At 53.3% G+C, this 26,286-nt stretch overlaps 1 protein-coding gene across 7 annotated transcripts in view; it reads right to left on the reverse strand.

The window, feature by feature from the left end:
* The window catches only part of PMEPA1 (prostate transmembrane protein, androgen induced 1), a 57,460-nt gene that overhangs the window by 15,306 nt on the left and 15,868 nt on the right, over nucleotides 1–26,286 (reverse strand). The window contains exon 1 of one of the 7 annotated variants that reach the window (XM_086330928.1): nucleotides 24,209–24,319. The exons of 5 other annotated variants lie outside the window; for them this stretch is intronic. Coding sequence is in view for 1 of the 2 variants with exons in the window: in XM_086330931.1 (XP_086187057.1) it covers nucleotides 23,856–23,862 (7 nt within the window). In the remaining variant the exon portion in view is untranslated. Of the gene's footprint in view, nucleotides 1–23,855; nucleotides 23,878–24,208; nucleotides 24,320–26,286 lie in introns of those variants that run through there. One more of the 7 variants, XM_086330931.1, reaches the window with a different exon arrangement.

The following is a 26,286-nucleotide window of genomic DNA, read 5'->3' on the forward strand; positions in this document are numbered from 1 at the left end:
GTACTGTTGCCCACCAGGCTCCTCTGTCCGTGGGATTCTCCAGGCAAGAGTACTGGAGTGGGTTGCCATTCCCTTCCCCAGAGGATCTTTCTGACCAGAGCATCTCCTGCATTGCAGGCAGATTCCTCATCATCTGAGCCACCAGGCAGGGAAGCCCATGTGCTCTGTAAGAGGACCAAATACAGCCCACTCCAGGGCCTTTGCATGAGCCCCTCCTTCTGTCTGGAATGATCTTACCTACGAGCCTGTGCTTGCTCCCCCCTCACCTCCTTCCTGGTCTCCATTCCAGTGTCACTTATACAGGAAGCATGCTGAGCATCCTGTCTGCATCAATGTCTGCCCTGGTCTCTGGGACCCATGTCCCAAGCCTGCTTCACGGTTCTCTGTAGCCCTCATCAGGGGCTTGTGCCTCTCCCTCCCAGAACGCCAGTGTCCATCGCTCATTCTCTGTGTCCCCAGCACCTTCCCTAGGGCAGGCACACAAGAAATGCATGGCATAAAGGATTACAGTGTTCTCAAGTATAAAGAGGAGTGCAGGAAGGCCCACTGCAGGTGAAAAGGCAAAATCCCTGGGAACCACTTGAAGTCCGCCCCCTCCAAGGGGCTAACACAACCTAGGAAGGCGCTGCTAGCAGATTTGTGTACAGTGACAAATTACACACAGATTTGTGCTTCTTCCTGAGCAAGAGAAGCTATCCAATGAGACGGGACCATCCTTGTTTAAAAAAGCACAGACGTGTATTTTTAATAAAAGTGATTCGGGTGAGGCATATGAACTTCTGTGAGTGACTACATGCAGCTACATGGCCCAAGGGTCAGGCATGGTTACCCTGGGGGTGCCCGAGAGGGGATGGCTCCTTCCTTGTAATACACACTCCTGCACACTCACCTTCGAGCACGTGCAATTACATTCACAGTAAAAGAGACAAAGCATCTGTCGATCTCCAAACCAGGTGGCTGGTCCCTGGAATGGGGCTTCCCAGAGGTCTCCTGGCAAAGATGCTCTCATCTTGGGTCTGGCAGCATTTCTCGGGGTTGGGGGAGGCTGGGTCAAGCCCCTCAGTCTGGGATTGAGGGCAGTGGAGCCCTGGCCTCGGGTGCCTCTGATGGGCCCTGGGAGTTTAGGTGCTGAACTAGGGTTGCTCTTCGTGGGGCAGGCGAGGTGCCCTGGCTGAGGAGGCCAAGGTGATAACCAGGTGCCAGGTGGTTGTCTAGTCCCCTCACCTGGAGAGGGGAGACAAGTGTGGCTGAACACAAAGCTGCCCTGTGAGACTGTGTCTCCCGACTCTCTCCAGCACCAGCTGAACTGACAGCCGCTCTTGGGATGAAAGTGTTGTATTGTAGAGCAAATGGGACGACAGAAGATGGGCCACACTCACACCTCTCCCTCCGTCCACCTGAGCCACCTCCAGCCTTTCCTCCCCTGGCTGACTCCTTCCCTCCCTTCCCTCTTCCCCCACTGGACTGCGCCTGCGTGCACAAGTATGTATGAACACACACACACTTTTCTGCTGGGCTTCCCCCTGACCCCTCCCTGAGCTCCCCAGCATGCGGGCATCACTCTCTCAACTCTTGTCTACCCTACTCTGCTCAAGAGCATCTCAGGATGGGAGGACCAGATGTCAGCTCTGTGGCCTGTCCAGTGGAGCCTAACAGAGAAGGCTCCACACTGGCCTGTCCCGGTGTCGGTGGAAGCATTCGGAAGCCCAGGGGACCATACAGTCAAGGTGCACTAAATAGCCAGCAGATACAGGGCCAGGTTTAAAGGATGTGAACGATAAGTCTTCAGTCCCACATACCCTTCTGTGCTGTGCATCTCCTTTAACTAGTAAGACACCTAGTCCTGCATGTAGGCGAACTGCCTTCTTGAACCCAAGTGGCAAAGTGTGCAGAGCTTCACTCATTTTGGGGCTTCAGCCCACACATCCCGAGGTCACCTTGCAGGAGGTCACCTGAGAGAGGGCTGCAGCTGGGTGATGGGTGAGCCCTGAGTCTCAAAGTGTGTGTGTGGGAATGGGGAGGTAAAATCAACTCCAGGGCGAGCAGAGGGCCTGTGTAATCATTTTAGAGCCTCGTGATTAAACGCTCCTTCAATAAGGAAAGACAAAGCCGTGCCTTTTATCTTTCTTGCTATTACCCAAATGGAAAGAACTAATGGGATTTTTTTTCCTATTGTCACCGACACTGAACATCTTTAAACACCCACTGTCAGCAAAATATCAATCACCGTTCGAGAGTTATTGGCGGAATGGAGTGAATTTGCGGTGAGAGAGAGCGGTTTCTGTCAATGGACACGGAGCTGCAATGGAAAGTTATTTAAAATAAATCAAATGCGCTTTGTTAATTGAGGAGAGGAGGAGTGGGTGAGTGAGCTGTCTGTGGTGGCAGCGTCAATGACCGTAATCAGCTTGGAAGGCGTCGTGGCAGGACCTATCAAAATCTAAAAGGCACGCTACCTTTCCAGCTTGCAATTTTAACTTCTAAGATTGTACCCAACAGAAAAATCCGCAGAAGGACCTGAGAGCATACACGTATAAGGACACTTCTGCGGGGTTTTTTGTGACGGTGACCAACCAGAGACCATCTAAATTCCACTACGCTAACCCTCGTATATATGTATCTCACTGTCTGGGCATTATATGACCCCCAAATCCCATTCCTGGGCATGTATCCAGAGAAAACCATAATTCAAAAGGATGTATGCACCCCAGTGTTCACTGCAGCACTATTTACAACAGCCAGGACATAGAAGCATGTCCATGGACAGAGAAATAGATAAAGGAGACGTGCTACATACATACCATGGAATATTACTCAGCCATCAAAAAGGAACATATAGTGCCATTTGCAGAGACTTGGATGAAACTAGAGACTGTCATACAAAGTAAGTCAGAAGGAGAAAAAGAAATATCATTTATGCATGCATGCATGCTCAATCATGTATGACCCCAGGCTCCTCTGTCCAAGGAATTTTCCAGGCAAGAATACTGGAGTGGATTGCAATTTCTTCCTCCAGGGGATATTCCCAACCCAAGGATCAAACCCTGTCTCTTGCGTCTCCTGCATTGGCAGGTAGATTCTTTGCCACTCTGCCACCTGGGAAGCCCGTATCACTTATATGTCGAATATAGAAAAATGGTACAGATGAACGTACTGGCAAAGCAGAAACACAGTCACAGCTGTAGAGAGCAAACTTATGTGTACCACTGTGGGAAGACGAGTGGGACGAATTGGGAGACTGGGATGGACATACACACACTATGCATAAAATAGATAACTAATGAGAACCTACGGTTTAGCACAGGGAACTCTACTCAGTGATCTGTGGCGACCTCCATGGGAAGGAAATCTAAAAAAGAGTGGATATGTGTAGCGGTATAACTGATTCCCTTTACTGTATAATAGGAACTAACAACACTGTAAAGCAACTAAACTCCAATAAAAATTACGAGCACACAAAAAGACAGGTAAATCCTACAGTGGGGTTTCCCAGCCTTGGTGCTACTGAGATTTGGGGGCTGGATAATTCTCTGTGGTGGGGCCTGTGCACTGCAGAATGTTTAGCAATATCCCTGGCCTCTGCCCACTAGAAACCAGTAGCACCATCACGGTCAAGTTGTGACAACCAAAAGCGTCTGCCGACACTGCCCAGTGTCTCCTGGGGAGCACAGAACCATGCCTGGCTGAGAAGAGCTGACCTATATAGGTTTGAGGATGGATGGCTATTTTTGCAATTATTGCCGAGAAATAATGAAACTGGAACAGTATCTATAATATGCACCCATTTTTATAGCAAAAACAAGGATAAAAATCAAATTGTTCATGATGACTACTATGAAAGAAGGCATCTATCCTTTATACTTTTTGTATTTCTATGTTGGTTGCATTTTTTATAACACACACGGACAGCTTTAGTTTCACCAATCCTAATTTACATACGAAAGAGACCGGGGCGCGTGCGCTTGTGTGTGTGTGAGTTTCCGAACATGGTGACAACGTGACTCTGGCTTGCCCTCGCCACTCGGGAGTCACCGTGTGCTCCTTGGAAACCAGCAGTGTTTCTCTCAATTACTGATTTTCAAGAGCCTGGTGTTTCCCAACATGAGCTCAGAGGGGCTTGGGGGCAGCGCCAGGAGAGGGGATGTGAAGGGGGCTTGGTCTCCAAGCCTCTCTGACAAAGAGCTCCGCTCTGAATTGGCCCACAATGCGGCCGGGATTGAGCCACTTCTCAATAGCTCCTCCATCAAAACGGTGGCCGCGTGCTGGGGGCCTTTGGGGTCGGCGGGACCGGTTTGGTCAGGATGGGTCTCAGCGCCAGCTGGGGGTGCCCGTTTCCATTAGGACCACAAACAGCCCAGCTATTCTAGGTCTCATCCAGGGCAGAGGCAGGAGATGCAATGATGGTCAAGGTCACATGGCAGGAGAGGCCGGAGAAACTGTGAGGGCAGAATGGGTTCTCCTGCACCCCTGGGCTCTCTGGAATGGAATCGGATTCAGCAAATACCAGGAGCAGGGTGAGCAGAAGCCCTGGAGCTGGCTGCCTGGGCCCAAACCCCAGATCTACCCGTGGCCAGACGTGTGACCTAAGGACATGGCTAAATTCCTTATCAAGTGCCCAGTACATGTCAAGTAGCCCATAAGCATCAGCTGTTATCCTCAAGGACTTGCATGACTCTCCTGGGACCCGGGCCTCCCACTTTTCACGACAATTGCCTCCTGACAGCCTGCACGGTCCTCTCGGCCCGGCAGCATCTCAGCTGCCCTCTGAGCAGAACCTCTGCTTCCGTCTGGCAGGGCCTTTGCCCAGGCTGATCCACCTGCCCGGGACACCTTCTCGCCTCCTGTTCCTCCTAATCCAGCTTCTGATCCCAGGTCCAACTGCCCCTGCAGCCACTTCCTTCTCTGGCTTTCTCTGGCAGTTGTAAGCTCTCCCATGTAACTGGAGGCTTCTTTTGTAAACAGCAGCCAGCTTATCTGCTATGACTTCCAGGAAAATGCATGTCATGACTTAGCCATCCCTTGGTCTGCGTCTTACTGTCATTGTCCGTCTGCCCATCAGCATGAGGTCTCCTTGTCCTGCAGCCTCCCCACAGCCAGCATGAGACTGGCAAGCAGGAGCCTTTCTGCCCAGTCTTTAAAGGACTCCTCTTCAACCCTCAAAGCCCAGCTATGGTTACTCCAGAGCAACTTTTACATACTATTACAGTGCTGAACCCTGGCCATCACCATGTGGGACTCCCAGCTCCAAGGAAGGAGGCCATCCCCTTTACTGGTCTCTCTCTGGTATCTGGCCTATCCTGGTGCTCAGGCAGCAAAGAAACTTGCATTGGTCAACACACAGTCAGGCAAGCAGCCAGAAGCCTGGAACATCCAGAGCAGTGCAGGGGCTCGAGATGTAGACCTACAGTGGGGGGCTGGTGCTAAGATCAGCCAACAAGGAGTGGCAGTTCTCACCTGCCTTCCCAAATCCTCTGCTTGGAGCAGAAGGGTACCTTGTATTACGCACTCAATCTGTCTCCCCACCCAATCCCATATAATACATTCAAGCCATAACTTCCAAATGTGGCTGTATTTGGAGATGGGGCCTCCAAGTAAGTGATTAAGGATAACTGGGGTCACAAGGGTGGAGCCCTGGTCCTATAGGATTAGTGTCCTTATGAAAAGAGACATCAAAGGGAATTCACTGGTGCTTCAGTGGTTAGGACTCAGAGCTTTCACTGCTGGGGCCTGGGTTTAATCCCCGAGTTTGAGCAAGCTCCGGGAATTAGTGATGAACAAGGAGGCCTGGTATACTGCAGTCCATGGGGTTGCGAAGAGTCAGACATGACTGAGTGACTGAACTGTGAACTGCACTGGGGAACTAAGATCCTGCAAGTTGCAGAATGTGGCCAACAGAAAAAAAAAAAAAAAGGAAGAGAGACCACAGAGCTCACTTTCTCTGCACACATGCCAAGGAAAGCCCATCTGAGGACATAGCAAGAAGGCAGCCGTGTATGCCTGAGGAAGAGCCCTCACTGGCACCCTGAACTTAGACATGAGCTCACTAACTAATAGTAGGAGCTGATGTAAGGAGACTGGCTGGCTGCAAGCTGTGGAAGTGGCAAACCTGCCCTGCGTGGGGGGCAGATGGCTGGGGGGTGGGGGGTGGGTCTGTGGAGACACAAATGTACCTGTGGGGATAGCAGCAGCCTGCCCACAAGCCCATGCATGACGCCCAGGGCCTCTGTGATCTTATTTTCCATGAGGGATGTTCTCTTCTGTGGTCTACTTCCAACCTCAGGAACTCTGCTGTCCCACACGATCATTCTAGGAGCGCATTCACCAAGCACCTGCTATGTGCTGGGCCCAGACCCTGGGAGCTGAGGTTTCCCAGGGTGATAAATAAATCCTGCTCTCCACAGCAAAAGGGTCCAGACCTGTGCTGCCAGAAACCTGGCTAAATTTATTTCTGGTACAGATAACTGATGGTCTGGACTCTCCCAAGGCCATTCATTCTAACAACACACCTACAACAGGCATGGCCCCAGCTCCCAGGGCTTCCCAGGTCTGAGCTGTCATCTCACAGACCTTTCCCAGCAGCTCCAGGGTTGGGGGGCTTAGTCCTGTGGCATTCTTGTCACACGGACAGGCAACCTGAGATTTGGAATTCACACAGATCTCTTCATGGGGCCTGGTATCCTAACTGCTGTCCTCTGGACCAGAAACTCAACACAAAGCCGCAGCACAAGCCACCACCTCCCGGTAGCCCCAGCTGAAGTGGTCCCTCACTCTGGCTCACTTCCTCTTGTCTCGTAACAAGAGCAGCAGCCGGCAAAGGCCGATCCACCAGGGGCCAGGCTGGACCACAAAGTGACACACGCACCACATGCTGGCCAGGGAGGTAGGATGGCTCATCGCCTGGACGTGGGATGGAGGTCCAAGGGAGCGTCCGGACCCAGGGGGAGAGTTTATTTATAGGCTTGGGGGGTTGGGTGGGGGCTCTAGGAACCAAGGAGGGATATACTGACAGTTGGCCACTGCATGGACCCCCTGGCTGAGAGGAGCTCAGGTTGCGGGGGTGACTGCACCCCTGCAGGACCCCGCCCCCCACGCCCCAGCAGGTGGAAGTATTAGCGTCTGTCTCTGCCTCTCTCCAAGGGCCCACAGGTCAGGGTTTGTCTGAGGGTGTCTGTGCATCTGTCTCCCACTGTTGACTTCCTATGTCCATATGTCCTTCTCTTTGAGCTCTCTTTCTGAGGGTCTCCTGTGGGTGCATGTGTGCACGTGTGTTTCTGTGTGTGTTTAAGATTGTCTGGTGTCTAAATCTGTCCAGTCTTTCCCTGTGGTGCTCATGAATCCCTTCCTCTTTCCTTTTTGGATGATGAACGAAGCAAATCCCCAGAGGGCAGTGACAAGCCTTCCAGACGCCAGACGCCTCCCCGAAAGCGGTTTGCCGCTCCATGGTCTCCACCCCACGGGTGAGGCTACTCCAGCCCTTGTATCATTTCCTCTTGAACATCTTCGAGCAGCAGAGAAATCCCAAACAATGGGAAGAACAAGGTTCTCTGAGGGACGCAGAGGCTCAAGGTAAGACTGAGATGTGGACCAGCAGGGCAGTGGGAGGCAAGCGGCCTGGTTTCAGACTTGAGTCCAGACGTCCCACCTCCTGTGTGTGTGACCTTGGCCCCCTGCTCTGCTTCCCTATCAAAAAGCACGGATCAGTAACAGCGTCACCTGCCAGGATGACTGAGGACTACCTGAGCCAGTGTTCATGGGGTTCTCAAGGCAAGCATACTGAAGCAGTTAGCCACTCCCTTCTCCAGTGGACCATGTTTTGTCAGCAAATTCTGACATTTTGAGCAAACTCCAGGAGATGGTGAAGGACAGGGAAGTCTGGTGTGCTACAATCCATGGGGTCACAAAGAGTCAGACACGACTTAGCGACTGAACAACAACACTAGCACCTCAGAGAGGCCTCCCAGTGGCCCCACCCCAAACATACTCACCTCTCACCTCACTCTGCATCTCCCGATGGCCAGTCTTGGCCACGAGGGGCAATGCAGTGTATGTTAGGAGCCTGGATTGTCTGCTCTTTCCCACAGGGCTTCCCAGGTGGCTCAGTGGTAAAAAATCTGCCTGCCAATGCAGGAGACGCGGGTTAGACCCCTGGGTCAGGAGGATCCCTTGAAGAAGGGAATGGAAACCCACCCAAGTATTTTTGCCTGGGGAATCCCATGGACAGGGGAGTGTGGCGAGCTACAGTCCATCCGACTCTGCAACCCCATGGACTGTAGCCCGCCACACTTCCCTGTCCATGGGACTGCAGAGTCAGATATGACTGGGCACGCACACATGCACCATGGCTCTAGGGGCAAAGGACAGTCCCTCCCTGGTCTGCTCGAGGACAGTAATGCAGCTGCAGAGTGCCCAGCGTGTAGGACAGCGCCTGATAAGAGTAACTGTCTTTATTGACGTGCCTGCCTGCTGACTGCTGATCTCACCTCAGCAGCAGGAAAGCTCCACGCAAAGACCCTTGTTTATCTCGTTCTCACTGAATCCCTGGAGGGCAACACCATGCTTGGCACAATATGCTGCCTTCAATTAATAATTGAAGGAGGAAGGAATTCACGTCCAAGGTCCACTCTCCAGGACTCACATCTCTCTCCCAGAGGCCAGGGGATAGATGGGTGTTGATGTAACGTGGAAGGTCTTTTCAGAAAACGAAATCTGCAACTACCATATGACCCAGCAATTACGCTCCCGGGCTTTTAGCCCAGAGAAACGGAAACTTATGTTCACACAAAAACCTGTGCGTGAATGTTCATGGGGTCTTTATTTGTCTCAGCCCCAACCTGGAAGCAGCCCAGATGCTCCTGGGCAGGTGAATGGTCAAACTTACCCTGGGTATCTCCGTGGCACAGAAACAACAGAAAGGAATGAACTATTGATACATCGAATGACCTGGGTGGATCTTTAGAGTCATGCCAAGTGGGAAAAAAACCCATCTCCAAAGGTTACATACGGTATGATTCCATTTATATAACAGTCTCAAAATGAAAAAATTATAGAGATGAACAGATTACTGGTTGCCAGTGGTTCATCTGATAAAATTGCATAGAACTGAGCATGCACACAGGCATCCACAAATGCACGCACACACATGCTCACTCACTCGGATGAATGAATGTACACGGGGGGAACTGGAACAAGGTCAGTGCATGTCAATTCCTGGTTGGGATACTGAACTATCACTACGGAAGACGTCAGCACCGGGAGAAGCCGGACGATACATGTAAGAGTTCTCCCTGTATCATTACTCACAACTGCATGCGAATCTACAGTTATCTCAAAAAGTTTAAAAAGAAAAGTGAGGCCGTATTGGGGCCCCGTCCGGTAGAGGGCAACACCAGCTACTTCAAGCCACCCCTGGGGTGTGCACAGCCCAGGCCTGGTGCTGGGCGAGTGGTTTACTTGTGGATGGGGGGTTAGGAGCCGAAACAGAAGCCGCTCCCCCTACCCCGCCAGCCTCCCTCCGTCTCCCGCTCACAGCATCTGCCATCTGGCTGTTGCAGCCAGCCAAACGAAACCATCTCTCGGCTGTCATCTTTCAACTTGCAGGTCTGGCTCCCAGGTTTGAAGATTAAATTCTAAACATGCCATTTAAAATTTAGAAACGAAGAAAGATTTTAAGTAACCTCTAAGCCCTGTCTTCCCCCCAGCAAAGACCAAAGCACCTCCTACTTCTTTCCCAAAGGGAGGGAGAGCAGCTGGAGTTCCCCCAAAGTATCACCACATCCCCAATACAATCCAGGACCCCAATTCTGCAGGTCAAAGTGTCACATGTCCCCAAAGTAAAGAAGCACCGCTAAGTGTCAATGTGTTGCCAATGACGAAGTACCTGCAAGCTCTGCTGCCAGTCACCACCTCAGGCACAGAGCAGTCAGGAACTACAGGGGTCTGTGAACAACAGACCAGGGCATCTTGGGAGACACCTGAGTGTCCTCTCAAATACTGTTCACCTGTCTTCTCTGGAAACTTGGACTGGATCTGGAGTTGACCTGTCATGAGCACTGGTCCCTCTTCACCTGGGGTTCAGTCCAGCCCTGTGGTAGTTCTGGAGAAGCTAGAACACTCCAGTATTCTCACCTGGAAATTTCCATGGACAGAGGATTCTGGCAGGCTATAGTCCATGGGTCTGAGTACACAATATTTAAACTAATTATGATGACAGGGAGAGGAAGGGGTGGACACCTAAGTGGTTCAGAGAACCTTGCAGCGATGGGGGTCATGAATGAGGCTGGCTGAAAACAAACCTACGAGATGCTGGGCCTCTGGGGGAGGCAGCAGCTTGGAAACCCCCAATATGGTCAGACACAGAAACGACGGACCATAGAGGGAGGAGGGTTATTCAGAGTCACATAGCTACCTGGGCAAAGCTGGGGGTGGGGCCAGCATAGGCTTACCAGTCCCTTAGATATCAGCTGCCCACACTGGCATACCTGGCTGGGGTCAGCACGATGCACCACTCCAGAGAATAAGGGACATGATCTTGCCTGTCCTTCCATGAGCCTGCCTCATACTCACTGAAAGCCCCAAGGAAGCCTGGTGTGATGAATAAATGGTAGGCATGACTTCTGCCCATCAGACACACCAGTGGGGAGCATTTTAGCTTCTATGACTTGGCTGGGCTGTGCTATAAGCTTTACGTGCAAGCTATCTATCATTCACCTATCTACCTACCTATCAATTAATTATCTATACGTATCTATCATTCATCTATCATGTCTATGCCTTTCAGTCATCTATCATCTATCTCTATTATTCATCTATCATCTATCTGTCTGTCTATCTGCCAATCAAGGCTCCCAACCAGCCACATGTCCTCTGTCATCACCTACCTGGACAGATGCAGAGACCGCCAGCCTGCCCACAATCACACACTACCTTGAGGGCAGGCTCTGAGGGTAAAGGCAGTGGTTCTCACTGGGGATGATTCTGCCACCAAGGGACCTCTGGCGATGCCTGCAGACACTCTGGTCTTCCCACCTGGAAGGGGTACTGCTAGCATCACGGGGGGGAAGGGGCCGGGGATGCTGCTGAGTACCTCATAGCACACAGGACAGCCCCTCAGAGAGGGATTATCCTGCCCAATGCTGCTAGTGCCGAGGTCCAGAGACTCTGGAGTCACAGTGCCTGGTACATAAAACCTGCTCCCTAAACAGCAGTCAGGCAGCACAAGAGTCCTCGTTTAGGCTCAGCATGAAGACAGTGGCAAGGACGCGAGTTACACGTGGCTGGTTTAAGGACTAACAACAGCTCAGTCTGTAAATCTGATGTGAAAATAGACAAATGATGGAAAAGCCCTTGCTCAATGAACACCCGGATTATACGTTTCTGAGGGTTAGAGATGGAGCAACTCCCTCTTGTCCTAGGCACACAGTAGGTGCTTCATAAACGCTTGTAAAAGATGCATGTGTGCTCAGGTGTGGCCGACTCTTTGTGATCCCATGGGGTTCTCCAGGCAAGAATACTGGAGCGGGTTGCCATGTTCTCCTCCAGGGATCGAACCCACATCACCTGCACTGGCAGGCAGATTCTTTACCACTGAGCCACCTGGGAAGCCCTGTGAAAGAGTACATGAGTGAGCATGAGAGAAAGCAGCCCGTGTTGTTTCCAGGCTCTTCTCTGGAGGATGGAGAATGAACCGACTATATGTGGGGCCTGTATCAGTGATAAAAAGGATCTCTAGATGAGATGTCAACCCGTAGGAAAACCAGGGTTTCTGACAACGTCTGGCTTCTGCCTTTTACACAAACAGCAGTCACTATCTGAGAGCCCTTTTACCCAAACACAGAGAGACTGTAAGCCCCGGTGCCTCTAAGAAACCCAGTGTCTTCACTCAGTCTTGACAGAGAGCTGCAATGCCCCGGGTGGCCTGGGGTATAGCCTTCAGATGTAAAGCAGGGGCCCCTGATGGCTGGGGAACTCGGCATGGCCATCTTCCTGGCCAGTCTTCCTGAGCCTTGAGTTCCTACTCATCCATCCCAGGTTCTACCACCAATGGGGTGAGGCTGTGTCCAGGCCTACAACAAAGTGTGCCGTGATCGATTAGTGATGTCTGCCCCTGGCAGGACACACAAGAGACGCTGGTTCCAACTTCTGGTGGTTACAAGAAACGCTGCCTCACTGGGATCTACTATGCCCTCCAAACCTGCTGCCTACCTGAGACCCAAAGGGCACCCTGACCCTGGCATGGGTCTCCTTCCTGCCAGGGCAGTAAGGGGCAGTGGGCAAGCTGCCCTGAGCCTCTAATTCTAGACTCTACAATTTGCAGGTGAACATAAGTTTTTTTTTTTCTTCTTCTTTTCTTCTTCATCCTATAGAACGGCATCATTTGTGGCTTTCCCAGGTGAATCAGAAACTTCCCTACCTTTTAGTCAATCCTTGTTTTACAGAGCAAGGACTAAACCCTGATTCCTCCCCGATCCAGGTTTCACAGCCAGAAGATCCCCATGCCCTCACCATCACCCTTTCCCTGAGATTCTCTGCTCCACGTCTTTCCATTGCTGGCTGGGTCCACCCTTCAAGTCCCAGCACACATGTCAGCCTCTCTGAGAGGCCTCTCAAATCCCGTCCAGCACAACCTCTGGCATGGTCATGTGACCCTGTTTTAGTTCCTTCCTGGCATTACCACTGTCTGAAATAACTACTTTCTGCTCTCCCACTAGAGCCTGAGCTCCGTTGAGCATTGGCACAGACGCTTTTCAGTCACCACTGTCCATCTATAGCTGCCTCAGGGGCACACACAGTAGGAGCTCAACAATCTGATGGATGAACGCACAGTGTTCAGTGCCCCAGACACTGGGGTTGCCCCCCACCTCCCTCCACAAGCCGCATGGACACAGGCACCAGGCTATGTTTGGCTGGGAGTAATGGTATGTGGAAGGCTGAAGTTGGGAATGAATGCTTGAGTAGAGTCTGAACAATCTGGGTCATTTCTGGAACCAGCCCCAGAGCCAGGGGACCAGCTCCACCATCAATTTACCACCTGACCTTGGGCAAGCTGCTTCTCTCTGAGCCTCAGTGTTTGCATCCATAAAATGGGGAACGGACACCCATGTTTCCTTACAAACCTAAGCACGAACTCCCCACTGGTACGAGGTCCAGATCCAAGGTCTTCATATTAATGCCAGTTGCTTGCCCAGATGGGTCCCCCAAGACCAGCCTCCAACTGCCCCTTCTGACAAAGAGCTGCAAACAGCAACAGCAAAATGGGGTTCCTTAGCAAACAGCCCACTCTGAGAAGACCCAATGATGGGGTGAAGTACAGCTGCTGTGCCACGTTGGCATCCCCCCATCCTGCATTAAAAAAAAAAATTCCTTACAAAGTACCCACTGCCTACAAGAGTCAGTGTTGCCAGTCGCCAGGAGAAACCAACTTCTGGAGGAAGAAAAGTTCAATTGACGAGCTATAAATATTTCTGTTCAATTCTGCTGGGGAGCTGGGCTCTCTGGCTGAGCAGGCCCCACTGAAAAGAAAGGCGGCCCACCAGATTTGTTTCGAATTATGAAAATAGATGTTGTCTCCCAGCCACATCTGTTTTGCCTGACAAATGAGCAGCGATTCGCGTCCTAAATAAAGCCGCGCACCAAGGCAGTCTTGAAATTCCAGCTTCCCCAAGAAAAAGAAAAAAAAAAAAAAGGCCAGGCCTCCCAGATTTGAGACTCCGACACGAGACTTTTTTCAATCTCCTCTCTCAAGCTGCAGGCTCTTGGGGCGTCTGAGCCACGCGCACATCCTTAAACTCGGCTTTCAAAGCTCACATCTCCCAGTGTGAACAGAAGCTGCTTATATTAGAGGGAATGGGGTTCCCGCTGTTCTTTAAAAAGAAAAAGAAGACCAGGAGACATATGATCAAGTATAGAAATGCAACAAAAAAAGTCCCCCCAAACTCAAGCCAAGAGTGCATTTTTGATGTGCTGGAAAAGGCCAATTTTTGGAGCGTACATCAATAGCGGGGGCACTCGTTTCTCTATGCCACGCTGGCTTGGTGACTGGGTTAATATCATCATTTTCCTTTAATTACTCCAAGACAGACCCAATTAAGTGCAGACATGTCTGCCAGCCCGAGGATCCGATATTTAATAGCCCATCCTTCTTTAAGGACCATCCCTGCTCAGAAGCTTGGTAAGGGGAGTGGGGCCAGCAGTGTGCTCGCAGGCAGTACAGACTGGTGATACTGTTCTGGGCTCTCTCTCTTATTTTTAAGAGGCCCCTGACCTTCCTTTTGGATCGTTCTCCTTCAAGATGGATGTTATAGTAATGTGGGAGCAGGTAGAGACCCCAGTGACTGTATAACTAAAAATATTACAGTTCAGCCGCAAATCAGAACTTACAGATCGGGACTCAGAGACTTGCAGGGTGAGGTGACACACAGGACAGACGGCCCTCTTGTTCCCCTTTGGCACTCAGTTCACCTGCCCCCACAAGGCCGGTAATAAACCAGTGCCAGGCACAAAGGGAGATGCCGTGTCACGGGCCACTCCTGCCTGTGGGTTCTGTCTGTTTGGGGGAAGAAATAAAAGGATTGGGCCAAGAAGCCAGATCTCCCATCTCTTGCAGATGAAATGTCCAGGCCCACCCACCGCCCCCTCCCCAACCTGCCCAAAGAAGTAGATCGATGTGCTGGATCTGCTTGGCCTGGCAAAAATGAGATGCAGTTTAGGGATCCCAGGAGACATCTGGTCGGCTGGCCGGCCCCAGCCCCCTCCTTTTGTGCCCCCTACATGTAAAACCCAGAGGGCAGATTGATGAGTGCGGGGTGGAGAGTGAAAATTTACAGCTTGGCAGCCAGGTCAACAGTGATGACAATAGTTCTGGAGGTGGGGGGAGTTGGGTTTGGATGGGGGAGGGGCGGGAGGCAGGGCAGCGGGCTCTCCATCCAGCAGCTCCCACTCTAGAGGGGAGCTCTGGAGTCTGCCTCCCTCCCAGCCTAACTTTCAGCTGGATGGCAGTTACACTCCATTTCCTAACTCCTGGGCCTTGTGGCTGCCCCAAAGGGGAGGAGCGCTTGAGAAGACTCCTCAAAACACACCCCAACTTGCACTGCAGGGTTAGGAAACCAGAGCAGCCACTTGCAAACCACTGGCAGGACAATGTCTGTTTGCAGGTTCAGGTCCTACAGGGCTGGCGATTGGCGTCTGGGGGCCCAAGACCCTCCGCTTCACAGGCTGCCCCCACTTCACTGAGGCAACAATCACCTAGTCACTATGGCAACGAGGTTAATGCATGCATCTATTTCGAATAACTAAAACCCGGGACCCCACTCAAGTTGCCCTGATATTAATGTTTTCATCCTCAAAAAGCTAACCTCTGGTGTTTCATTAGTCTATATGTGCCACCAAAAAAAAAAAAAAGAATGCAAAAGAGTGATAAGAAGTGGGGGAAGTTGTAGGGAGGGGGTGGGAGGGGTCTCCGCTCACTCTTCAGAAAGGAGAAAACCTGGATGTCACTTTCTCTCTTTTTTTGGTGATGGTATAAAATTAGCACAGTCAAGTAAATGTGTTATAAACACAAAGACGCTGCCAGAAGGCGAAGTGCCTTAATTTAAGAGAGGGAAGATGGCGGAAGAAGAAGGTTCTGGGCAGAGGGGGGGTGAGGGTGGCGGGGAGGGGTGGGGGGTAGGAGAGAGAAGGTCGGTCAGATGGTGGGAGGGGTGGCGTCTACAACCTTCCTACTCAGCGTCCCGTAACCAGAGGGAAAAGCCATTCCCCCCAGCCGCCCCCCCCCCACCCCGGGAGCGCACATCTGCAGGGCGTCTAGACGGTCATAAAGAGGACAATTAAAGAAAGAAAAAAGCTGCAAGCCCCAGTCACCCCTCGCCTCCTCCTCTCCAGGGCACCCGACTGCAGCCCGCTCACTGCCCAAACAGGCGAAAAATTATAAAAACAAGAAAAGCCAGCGTGGGCAAGGGGGAGGCTAGGGCGAGTGGGGTGGGGGGAAAGGGGGGAGTCTGGGCCGAAAACAGTTTATGAGCAAGTGTTTTGAAATTCTGCTTTAAATAAGCCGGTAAATGAATTCAACCTTGTCAGATCTCTCTCCCTCACGCAGACCAAATATCCCGCTGGCGTGCTGTCTAGACACAGATAACAAAGGACTTTTTACGGCGCCCAGAGACGCGCTGACAAAGTCGCCATTTAAAGATGCAGTGTTGCTTTCTCCGTCGAAACCATTTGTCAGATGGACTTCAATGGAAATGCTAAGTTAACGGTCTGGTTCGGGGTCTGCGGGTGGACGGGGCGGGGAGCGGGGTCAGGCTGCCCCAGGAGAAATAGAAAACGCATCCTGTCTGATTGGGCCGTCCTCCAGGTTGCGCAGAAAAGAGGACTGTTTGACAGTCCGCGGCCCGCTGGCAAACGATTCTCGATCTTGTTTGAAGGAGCCGGCTGCTAAAATCTGTCTACACCCAGGCTGGGCAGATTCTGTGCGCTGGAAGGGTGGCAGAAACACGGGGTAACGTGGAAGTGCCCAGGTGGGGCTGGGGGGCCGGAGGCGGTGGGATGAGAGGCTGTTTCCACCCGCCTCTGGGGGACACTGAGAAGAAGTAGGGGGAGCGGGGATCTGGAGCACTTCTGACTGCGCTGTGCAGGTGCGCCTTTGCCCCACCGCAGAGTCAGGCAAAGGCAAAACGTCCTCCCTTCCCATGCTGGGACGGGGATGGGGGTGGGGTAGCCACAGGGGCGCATGCCCGGCACACAGGGTACTCCAAACACCTCCAAAAGCCAGGGGACGTGTTTCTACTCGGCCAGCCTGCGTCAGAGAGAGGAGACACCGCACCTGAGGTCTTGGGCCCCCGCCCAGGGTGTGGCCAGGACCTGGGGGGGCCTGATGTGGGGTGGGGGGGTCCCCAACATGGGGTGTCTGGTCTCTTCCATTCAGATTTGCCAACTTCTAGAGGAAGGCCTGGCGCCTGCTGGGAGCCCAACAAAGAGTCATTCTTTCCATCAACCCTCACTGCCTTCTCTGCCAGGGTGCTGGGGTTCTGGTCTCTTTGAGCCTCAGTCTCCCCACCTCTGAAAGGGGGTCCTGGCCACCTGACCCGAAGGGCTGTCCTGAGTATTAAATGCCCCCACCACTGGCTCCACACCCTGCAGGCCCACTCCCTGGTCTGGGTCTCACTGCCCTCACCTGGGAAGTGGGTACAGCCTTACTCGTAGGCAGAGAGGGGGAGGCAGTGGGAACACACAGAATACCACCAGGATCGGGGGTCCCACAGTCTATACCATCCACTGGGAGGACAGTGTGCAGATGACATAAAGCCTCAGTGGCCTCCCCTGCTGGTACTTACAGGGACCCCAATCCACTCAAATAAAGGGGGGGGGGTGTTGATTGTGGGCTACATGTCAGAGGACTCATGACAAGCACTTCCCCCTGTTCTGTTTTTGGTTTCCAGACTCATCTTTAATAACTGCTTTTAAGAGGCTGCTTCTAATCTCTGCTCTTCCCACAGCGAACAGCCCACGGGCTCTGCCGACTGTGGGCAGAACCCCTGGTTTCACCCAGACACACGGATGTGAAGGTTCTGGAAGACACCCACTGCTGTGGGGGATACGACGCTGGGGTTTAGAACAGTGTTCTCTCTGGTCAAGAGTTCAACCAGAGCAACAGGAAATGGGAGCCCATGGTCTCCTGTGCCCAGGGCAGGGCCAGCGCTTGGTCAGCACTGCTGTCTAACAGCTGGACTCCAAGGCTACTGACGATGTGACTTGGCCGGGTGACCTATGCAGGACTAGAGAGAACCCAGACGCTTCCTGCACTTGTGAGTTCCTCCTACACACACCTGCTGCCAGTCTCATCCCGCAACCACAGCAGACATTACTAATCAAGGAGTGCGCTTCCCCCCCCAACCCCTACCCCCAGCCCAGGCCTGGGGAGATTCCTGTCCCCAGAGTCCCAGGAAGTTAAGTGAAACATTTTTCTGCAAACTCTACTCCAAACATAGATGTAGGGAGTCTTTGAAAGGAAATGATAAAACATGGGGAGTAACTAGAAGTCCTGAAGGACAAGGTCTAGGGAGCTGGGAGGACCACTGATGGACTGACCCCAGGGATTATCACAAACACCCAGACACATCTCTCCGAACCTTTGCCCACACAGGCTCCTGCTGTGTGGGCTCCTGCCTCTCCATCCCGTTCCACTTTCCCAGACACATCTCAGACCCTCAGGGCCTCCCAGATGGCTCCTGAGAAGGAGCAGCTCTTCCCATGAGTGGAGGAAAGTGTCCAAGGGAAAGAAGCCTAGTTCCCCTCACCACGGCCACTGACCCTGACCATCCCAGGTCCTCTGTCCTTCTGTCTTGCTCTCAGCTGTGACCACCTCGAGGTCAAGCTGGTGGTCCAGGGCCTTCACCATAACCTTGACCCTGCCCTCCCTCCCCTTACACCAGGTCCAACTGCCGTCCCTGGTACCCTGGAACATGGCAGGACCACTTCTGCCCTGTCTCAACCCCATTCTCCACGCTGCAGCTGGAGATGGGTGTCCACTGGCCTCTGTTACCCCTCCCCCTCCAGCTCTAAACCCTTGCAGGCTCCCCATTACCCCAGCATCAATTCCAAACTCCCCTGAAACCTGGTGAGATCAGACCCCATCCTCCAAGCTCTAAGGGCCCCCGCTTCACCCCTCAGCTCCAGCCATCCTCGTGGCTTTGAAGGTCTCAAAGGCAACTCACAGGCTCTCTGACCTCTGCAGGAACTCTTCATCCCTGGGATGAAATCTTGCTTCTCCTTCTGCAAGGCTGCACCAACAGGTATTGTGGCTTGAATGGGTGATGGATACCGTGTGGCATCCCCATTCTAGGAGCTTCTCCCCAGCACAGCAGAGCTGGAAGGGGTCATTCAGAGCAAGCGACTGGCTGCATCACACAGCAAGTCCTTGGCAGGGCCCAGCCCCATTGGGGTGATTCTCATCCTGGGCACATCACCCCAAACCCAGCCCCTGGCTTCCCCAGCCACCCCCACCTCCCGATGCCATCCTGCACCCTAAGATGCTTCTCTTCATGACTGCCATGGCCTCTGCCCAGGTTGTCTACTGGCTCTGAATTCACCAGGGGGTTAGGAGGCTCTATCCCAAGACGAACAGCATCACAATTACCAAGGTCAAGAGGGATGGCACTCAGGGAGCTGAGTGGGTTAGCTGATGGGTTAGCTCATGTTTGCCCCAATTTACAGATGAGGCAGCTGAGGCTTTTAGTGCCTACAGACCTCACTAGTTAAGAACCAGGCCTAGAATTAGAGCTTCCAACTGTCTCTCTCCTTGGTCAGCGCCAGCTCCCAGGCAGAGACGCCCTGAGCTTCCTGTCACCAGTGGTCACAGACAAGGCGTCTTAGGGACATTTTGGTCTACTCCACCCCGGATGAAGCACCCAGACATGGGGAGAATATGGGGCGGACAGAGCCTGGAGGCTGGGGGATGTGGTAGGGACACATCTCTTCCCACGGGGTTTCTTGGGCTTGGGCTGGGCCAAGCGCTACCCTTGGGATCCGGCTGGCAGCCTGGCCCAGATCTCCTGGCACGGGCTGTGGGGTTTTATTTAGATGGTGTCCGCTGGGCAGCTCTGGGCACACAGGCCCAAGTGGGCGTAGCTCCATCAGGTTTCACGGCGCGTCTCCGCTGGGAGCAGCCTCCAGCATTACAAATCAGTGCGTGTTTTGCTGGGAGGCTGGTCACTGGCTGAGGAGGGGAGACAATGGGCTTCTTCCTCTGAAATGGGTGTCCCTTCACCCTTCCCCTCCCCTTTCTTCTCTGGGGGAAGATTCGGCCCAAGTCCCTTTCTCTGGGGCCTCTCTCCAACCCCTGACCCTCCAGAACAAAAGGGAGCGTGAGCGTCTAGACCGCCGGTCTGAACGTGAGAAGAGGGCATTGTATAACAGGGACGGAGGCCTGCCTCCCGGGTGGAAAGGTCGGGGCACAGCAGGGGCCGGGAGGGGTGTGTGAGGGCCCGACACCTCTGGGGTCCCCCTGCCCGCCCTCCTGGGGGACAGGGATGTGGCCAGAGCTCAGTCCCGAGGATCCGGTTTGGGTGGCTGCCAAGGCTGGATGTGCCATCTCCAAATGAAATGCAGGGAATCCCTCGGCCCATCGCTAAAAAACTAATTCACTCGAGGAACTAATTCACAGGAAGCCCTAGGAGCAGCGCCTGAATGCAGGCACGTACAGAAATGTCAGGGGCTTCCCAGGTGGTTCAGTGGGTAAAGAATCTGCCTGCCAATGCAGACACACAAGCAGACACAAGTTCGATCCCTGGGTCAGGAAGATCCTCTGGAGGAAGGCATGGCACCCACTGCAGTATTCTCACCTGGAAAATACCATGGACAGAGGAGCCCGGTGGGCTACAGCCTGCAGGGTTGCAAAGAGTTAGACATGACCAAAGTGACTGAGCCTGTAAACACACGCACATAAAAGTCAGCTGTTTATCATGACCAGTTTAGAAGCTTCAAGTGCGTTCCGGGCTGAGGTGACCAGGCTGGGTTAGCAGGGACCCTGGAGGTGAGGAGTGTCTTCCTGCATCTGGAAGGACTTGCTTTGAGTAGCGGAGGGGATGTGTTCTTGGACATCTGGGCGGCAAACACTGGCTGTGTGACTCTACCTTCCTACTCACCCTCTCTGGGCCTCTAGGACACCTTTGTAAAAAGAGGCTAGAGTAAGATCTGTGGTTTCTCAGACTATGTTTTACCAGGAAGACCTCTGCTTTAATAGAAGTCTGACTCAGGAGCATTGATCTATCGAGTGGATACAGAGGCAGCACTGCTTGGCCAATGTGAGGCCTGGAGGTAAGAGACTGTACAACCACCCCCCATAGCAACTGGGGTCCATCAGACACCCTCTTCATTCTGGGCACTGGCCCAGCCTCTCCAATGGGCATCAGCCCGTTTGAGACGTAAAGGCACAGGCTGCTACCCAGGCAGCCAGGATGAGCAGGAGGTCCCCACGGCAGTCTCAGACTCCACATCTCAGGGAGGAGACAGGGCACCCAGAGGGGACGTCTCCCTCCCCCTCCCCAAAACTGCTGAGGCGTGGTGGGGGCCCTGCACCCATCTCTCCAGCCACTGCTATCCCCCCTTTATCAGCCTGCACTGCAGGTGCCTGGAGACAGGCCTGTGGAACAAACTAATCTCCATGTGACGAGGCTGTGAGCATTTAGACGTCTGTCTCTGTCATTTATCAAATTCTTTGAATTTTTCTCAAATAAGGAGCATGTATCACTTTTTTTCTATCAGAAGAATCAGGCTATTTTCACTGTGAAATTATCATTATCTCTTTAGGGCGGGTAAACATTGCTTTGGGCATTCCAAGAGGTCTTCATGGAAAGGCAGAAGCCTGAAAAGCAAGCACACGGCTGGGCTAGCCGATAACTCCTCTGCTGGGCCTCTGTCCTAGGAAATGCTCAGAGAGGGCACAAGGGCTTCAAGGCCAGTCCTGACCCACCACAAACCCTGGGGGTGGGCCCTGGACGCCGGCATTGCTGGGGACCCTGCTCATCAGAATCCAAGACCGTGGGGTTTCGAATCTGTATCTCCTACAAGAAAACATAAAAATTCTGGCTCCGGGCACACCCCCAGTTTCCAGATCAGCGCCCCAGTGGGCAAGTCCAGAAGTTTCTGTTTTTCAGTTCCATGTCTGAGTTAAGAACCCATGCATCTGATAAAACGGGCTGCACTGGTCCTATGGGACACCCGCGTTTACAAGGCTGATGGAAAAGCAGAGGAAACAGAGAAAGCCAGCCCCAGCCTCCAGGCCCGCCTCTCCCCAGTCTCTTCCTGTGGGACTTGGGGAAAGCTGTTTCATGTTCACTGGTTCCCTTACTTCCTGTCTGCCCCACTCAAGTGGGGCTGGCTTCTCGTGGCTGTGAACTTCTAGAGCATTAGACCCAGCACACAGTAGGTGCTCAGCGTGGCGCCTTGTGTGTGCGTGCTCTGTCACATCTGACTCTTTGCGACCCCACAGACTGTAGCCCGCCAGGCTCCTCTGTCCATGGGATTTTTCAGTAACTGTTCCCTTCTCCAGGGGATCTTCCTGACCCAGGGATCGAACCCAGGTCTCCTGCATTAGCAGGCACTTTCTTTACCAGCTGAGCCACGTGGGAAGTTAATGTGCTCAGTAAATGTGTTGAATTCACGAATGAAATACTGAGGCAAACTACCCATTAGTGAGGCTCCTACATGAGCACAAAATAATAGATGACACACCCACCCAGCCTTCCAGCACACCTGTTAGTTAGGATGGGCTGAGGGCTCCTTTCCTACACCCACAGAAGAGCTTTGAGTGGGGGGCTGGGCAGGGGCCTGGAGCAGGCTCTGAAGGGGAAGGGGCAGATTCACGGGGGTCAAGGTCCCCCACCGTGCCGCAGGGCTGGGTCACCAGGGTCTCTTGGGAAGGATGGGACAAGGGTGAAGGAGGTGCCCGGGGAGCCCAGGTAAGCAAGGCAGGGTCTGCAGGGGGGCCCCCTGTTAGGCAGCAGCTCCCATTCCTCAGAACTCTTCTCCTGGCCCCTGGGGGGAGGGGAGAAGGAACTTTCCCCCGAAGAAAGCACTCGTCTGCGGTGGAAAATGGAATGGGTCAGAGTAGAGACGGGAAGATGCCAGCACCCTCAATCCCTCCCTGAGCAGGGAAGACACTGGCCTGAGGCTAGAGAGCAGGCTGAGGCCAGGTCCACAACTCCAGGTCTGGGTCTTGTCCACGACACACCTACCACAGGTGGCTCAGATCACCTCGCTGGTACCCAGCCTCAGTACTGATGCCACCCCCACTGTGCCTCTACTTCCTGTGGACAGCGGGGTGAAGAGAACCCTGAATGTGCCTGGGAGGGGCTGGTACCTCTAACCTTACGGGAGAAAACTTTCCCTGGGTAGAACGCCTACTCATGCCTCAAAGCCTTGTCTAACTTTCCCCACTACAGCCAAGGGCTTCCACGCCACTCCTTCCTCCCTTCTCATGGGCAGGTCCTAGGGTTCCCAAAGCCATCTCTCCCTCAATACTGGCCACGTCTTAACCATAGGAGAGGCCGCATTGGTGGAGCATCTACAAGGCACCTATCACTCAGTTGAGCAGGTCTTCTCTCCCGAAGTCCTCACTATGACCCCATAACGTGGGTGGCTCTCACCACCCCCATTTTGCAGGGGAGGAAACAGAAGCTCAGAGAGCAGCCACCCCAAAGACATTCTCCTAAGCTTCAGAGGTCAGAACCTGGCTTTCTTCTTCTTGGATCTGGATCCTCTGCCCGCTCACTCCCTGCACGCCAGGCCTGGCCTCACAAGGACTCTGAAGGCTGCTCCCCTTCAATGCACATCAGATGTGCTCCTGGAACCACAGGGTGGGGCTGATACCCACGGGGCAGCCAGGATCAAGGGCCTGGTCCCTCCCCCAGAAGCCCCCCTCCTCTGCTCCTTCAGGGAAGCTGGGTGTCCATGTGGCCTAAGGCTGGGAAGAGATGGACACGGCCAGTCCTGGTCACAGAATTCCTCGAGGGCCGAGGCTGCCAGATGGAGAAGAGGCAGGACGGCTCTCCCACACTGGCAAGCACCACTGGCTTGAAACCCACTGACGGGGTGACCCATGGAAGCTGGAATCAGTCAGCCTGGAGTCTGGGGCCCCTCTGCCCACTGCCACCTCACCTGGACACTCTTCACAGTCGAGAGAAAGGGCAGAGCTCTGCGACCCCAGGCCACCCTGGACTGGCCAGGCCAGTCCCTCCTGGCGCTGAATGGCAAGGCTGACCAGATCCACAAGGACCATAACCATTCCCTGGCCAAGCCCGTAGCCCACACAGATAAGTGTGGGAGCCAGACTGCTAGGGTTCAGGGCCCGGCCCACCACTCACCAGCCATGAGCCCTCAGGCCGCGCCCTCCCAGCTTCAGCCTGTGCGTGTCTATACAAGGGACCTAGAGATCACAGTCCTGCCGGGGGGCGCCGGGAGGACTCCACACTACAGCGCGAGCCCTGGCCCTCATTCTCTGGGACACAGTGCGGCTGCCTAAAAGCTCTTACTCATAGGACTAGTTTCCTGGCTTTCACACCTGATCACAATCAGCTCCTAATTTAGCCCCTGGCATGGGTTAAGGTCTCAGGGGAAGTGATCAGACCAAAATCTACCCAGAATCAAGGAGGTGGGACCGGGGGGTGCAAAGGCCAGACAGGCCCCCGGGCAGTGGAACTACATTGGCCCAGCTCACCTGTGAGCAGGCCAGGGGCCGCTGAGCCTGCATTCCCACCCAGGGGCCAGGACCCATGGGTCTGACGCCTGCCACACGCCCAGGATCTTCCACATTCCAGCGAAGCTGCAATGCCTCTGTGGGCTGCAATAAAAATTCCTAGACAGGTAGTCAGGGAGGCGGCAGGCCCGGATGAGCAGAGGGCAGGGGAGCCGGGGCTGTGTGCTCCCACAAGTAAGGCCAGCGGGTTGAAAGAGCGGCCTCTTTGCCCTTTCCTCTCAGATCTTTCCGGCTGGCCCCAGGCCTGGGATCTGAGACTTGGAGTGCAGGGGCAGGAAGGTCCTTGAGTCTGAGGCTCTTTGGAAGGAAGCTTGGTTCTCCCCATCGGACCAGCTTCTCCAGTGGGGCCCACCAGGGAGCTGTGACACCGCCGAGACACTCAATACCAGCCTCAGAAGGGGTCTTCAAACAGCTCTCTCCACCATCTGTCACATGCTTTGACTGTTTTGAAAATAGTTGAAATGAACACAGCTCTGCCAACCCCCAAGTCAGACAGGCGGCAGGACTTCCTCCAACGCAGGGGCATGACCCAGACATAATCAGGGGATGGTGGGGGCAGTGCAGCAGATGGCCGGTCAGGAGCCCATACCCCCGTGTGAGGCCCAGGACGGAGCTGGGACCCATGGGACTCTGTACTTCCCTTATGCCTGCCTCTCCCCAAAGCCAAAAAGGTGCATTAGGCGCCTACACAATAAACCAGGTCTATTCTGCAAAATACCACATCATTCCAGGCACTGGAGGGCAATTAAGCTAGGGAGAATTTTTTTTTCTTTTACAAAGAAAGAACACAGAAATCTTGATTCCAACACATACAGAGATCCGAGGACACACAGCTGTGTGGAGCAGGTCATGGATGCCAGGGCAATGGGTTGGCTTCTCCCCACCTTCCTGAGCATAAAGCCAAAGCCTGTCACCTGCAGGAAGCTGCTTGGAGCTGTGTGTCTAGGGGAAGGATGGGGGCTTCCCCCTCCATCCATAACTCCATGCCCATGAACTATCCCCTTGGCTTCCTGCCTCTGACATGACCCTGCGACCTTGATTTCATTAGAACTGAGTTGACCCTGACCTTCAAACGGCCGGCTGACCCTAGTAGGGCAAAGAGCAAAGTGCTGTGAGCCTATAATTGCTTATTAAAGTCCCCTGAGGACTCCTTGCGAAGTGCACCTTAAACATCACTTCAACCAGCCTTTCTGAGCTTTGCCATTTCCAAATACCCTGTTACAGGAATTTACATTTCTTGATATTTAAAAAAAAGTAAATATTCAGTCCCTTTGACTACGCAGCCTTGTTTTAAGCAACACTCATGAAATCAATGATGCACTTTGCTTGTCCCATCCTTCCTAATTTACATTCAACATCTTGTAACCTAAGGACATAACTATTAAATCTAAAATGCCCGTCCACATGCCATCTAAGGTTTTCTCACGGGCTGCCAGTCGGCTTTGGGTCTGTCAACTTCTCTGAACTTACAAAGTCAGGAGGTTATGACTCAAGTGGTGTCAAGGGGTCCCAGATCCAACTCAGCCAAGTATCCTCGTGTGTCCTTGGGCAAGTGATTCCTGTCCTCTGAGCCTCAGTCTGGCTGCCCATCTGAAAAACAGGTCTAGTAACAGCAGCTCCTGCAAAGCTGCAGGTAGCATGGTGCCTGGCATTCAGTAAATACCTATAAGTGAGCTGTGTGTTGTCACATGCAGCCCAGAGAGTCAGCACACTTACTAGCATCCCCATTTTACAGATGAAGAACTGAGGCCTGGGGAGTGACAGAGCCGTGATTCTAAACTGGCATTCTGTCTCTAAAGCTACTCTTGAGGGTCCTTTCCTTCTTCAGTAAACACTCGAGTCCAAGTGTCAAGGACCCCTTTTGCCAGCTCCACACTCTCCAATGAGGCATGCCCACACAGCTCTATCCCAAGGTCCAAGCTGTCCATCGGCGTCAGCCAGCAGGAACTCAGCCTCAGTGCTCTCTGCCTCTGAGTAACCACCTCCCCAGACATGATTCACACCTGTCTGGGGTCACCCACATCCTCATTCCTGGCAGA

Source organism: Bos grunniens, chromosome 13, assembly GCF_055505025.1.
Source record: "Bos grunniens cultivar Pamir isolate PY7600 chromosome 13, Bosgru_T2T1.0, whole genome shotgun sequence".
Taxonomy (NCBI): domain Eukaryota; kingdom Metazoa; phylum Chordata; class Mammalia; order Artiodactyla; family Bovidae; genus Bos; species Bos grunniens.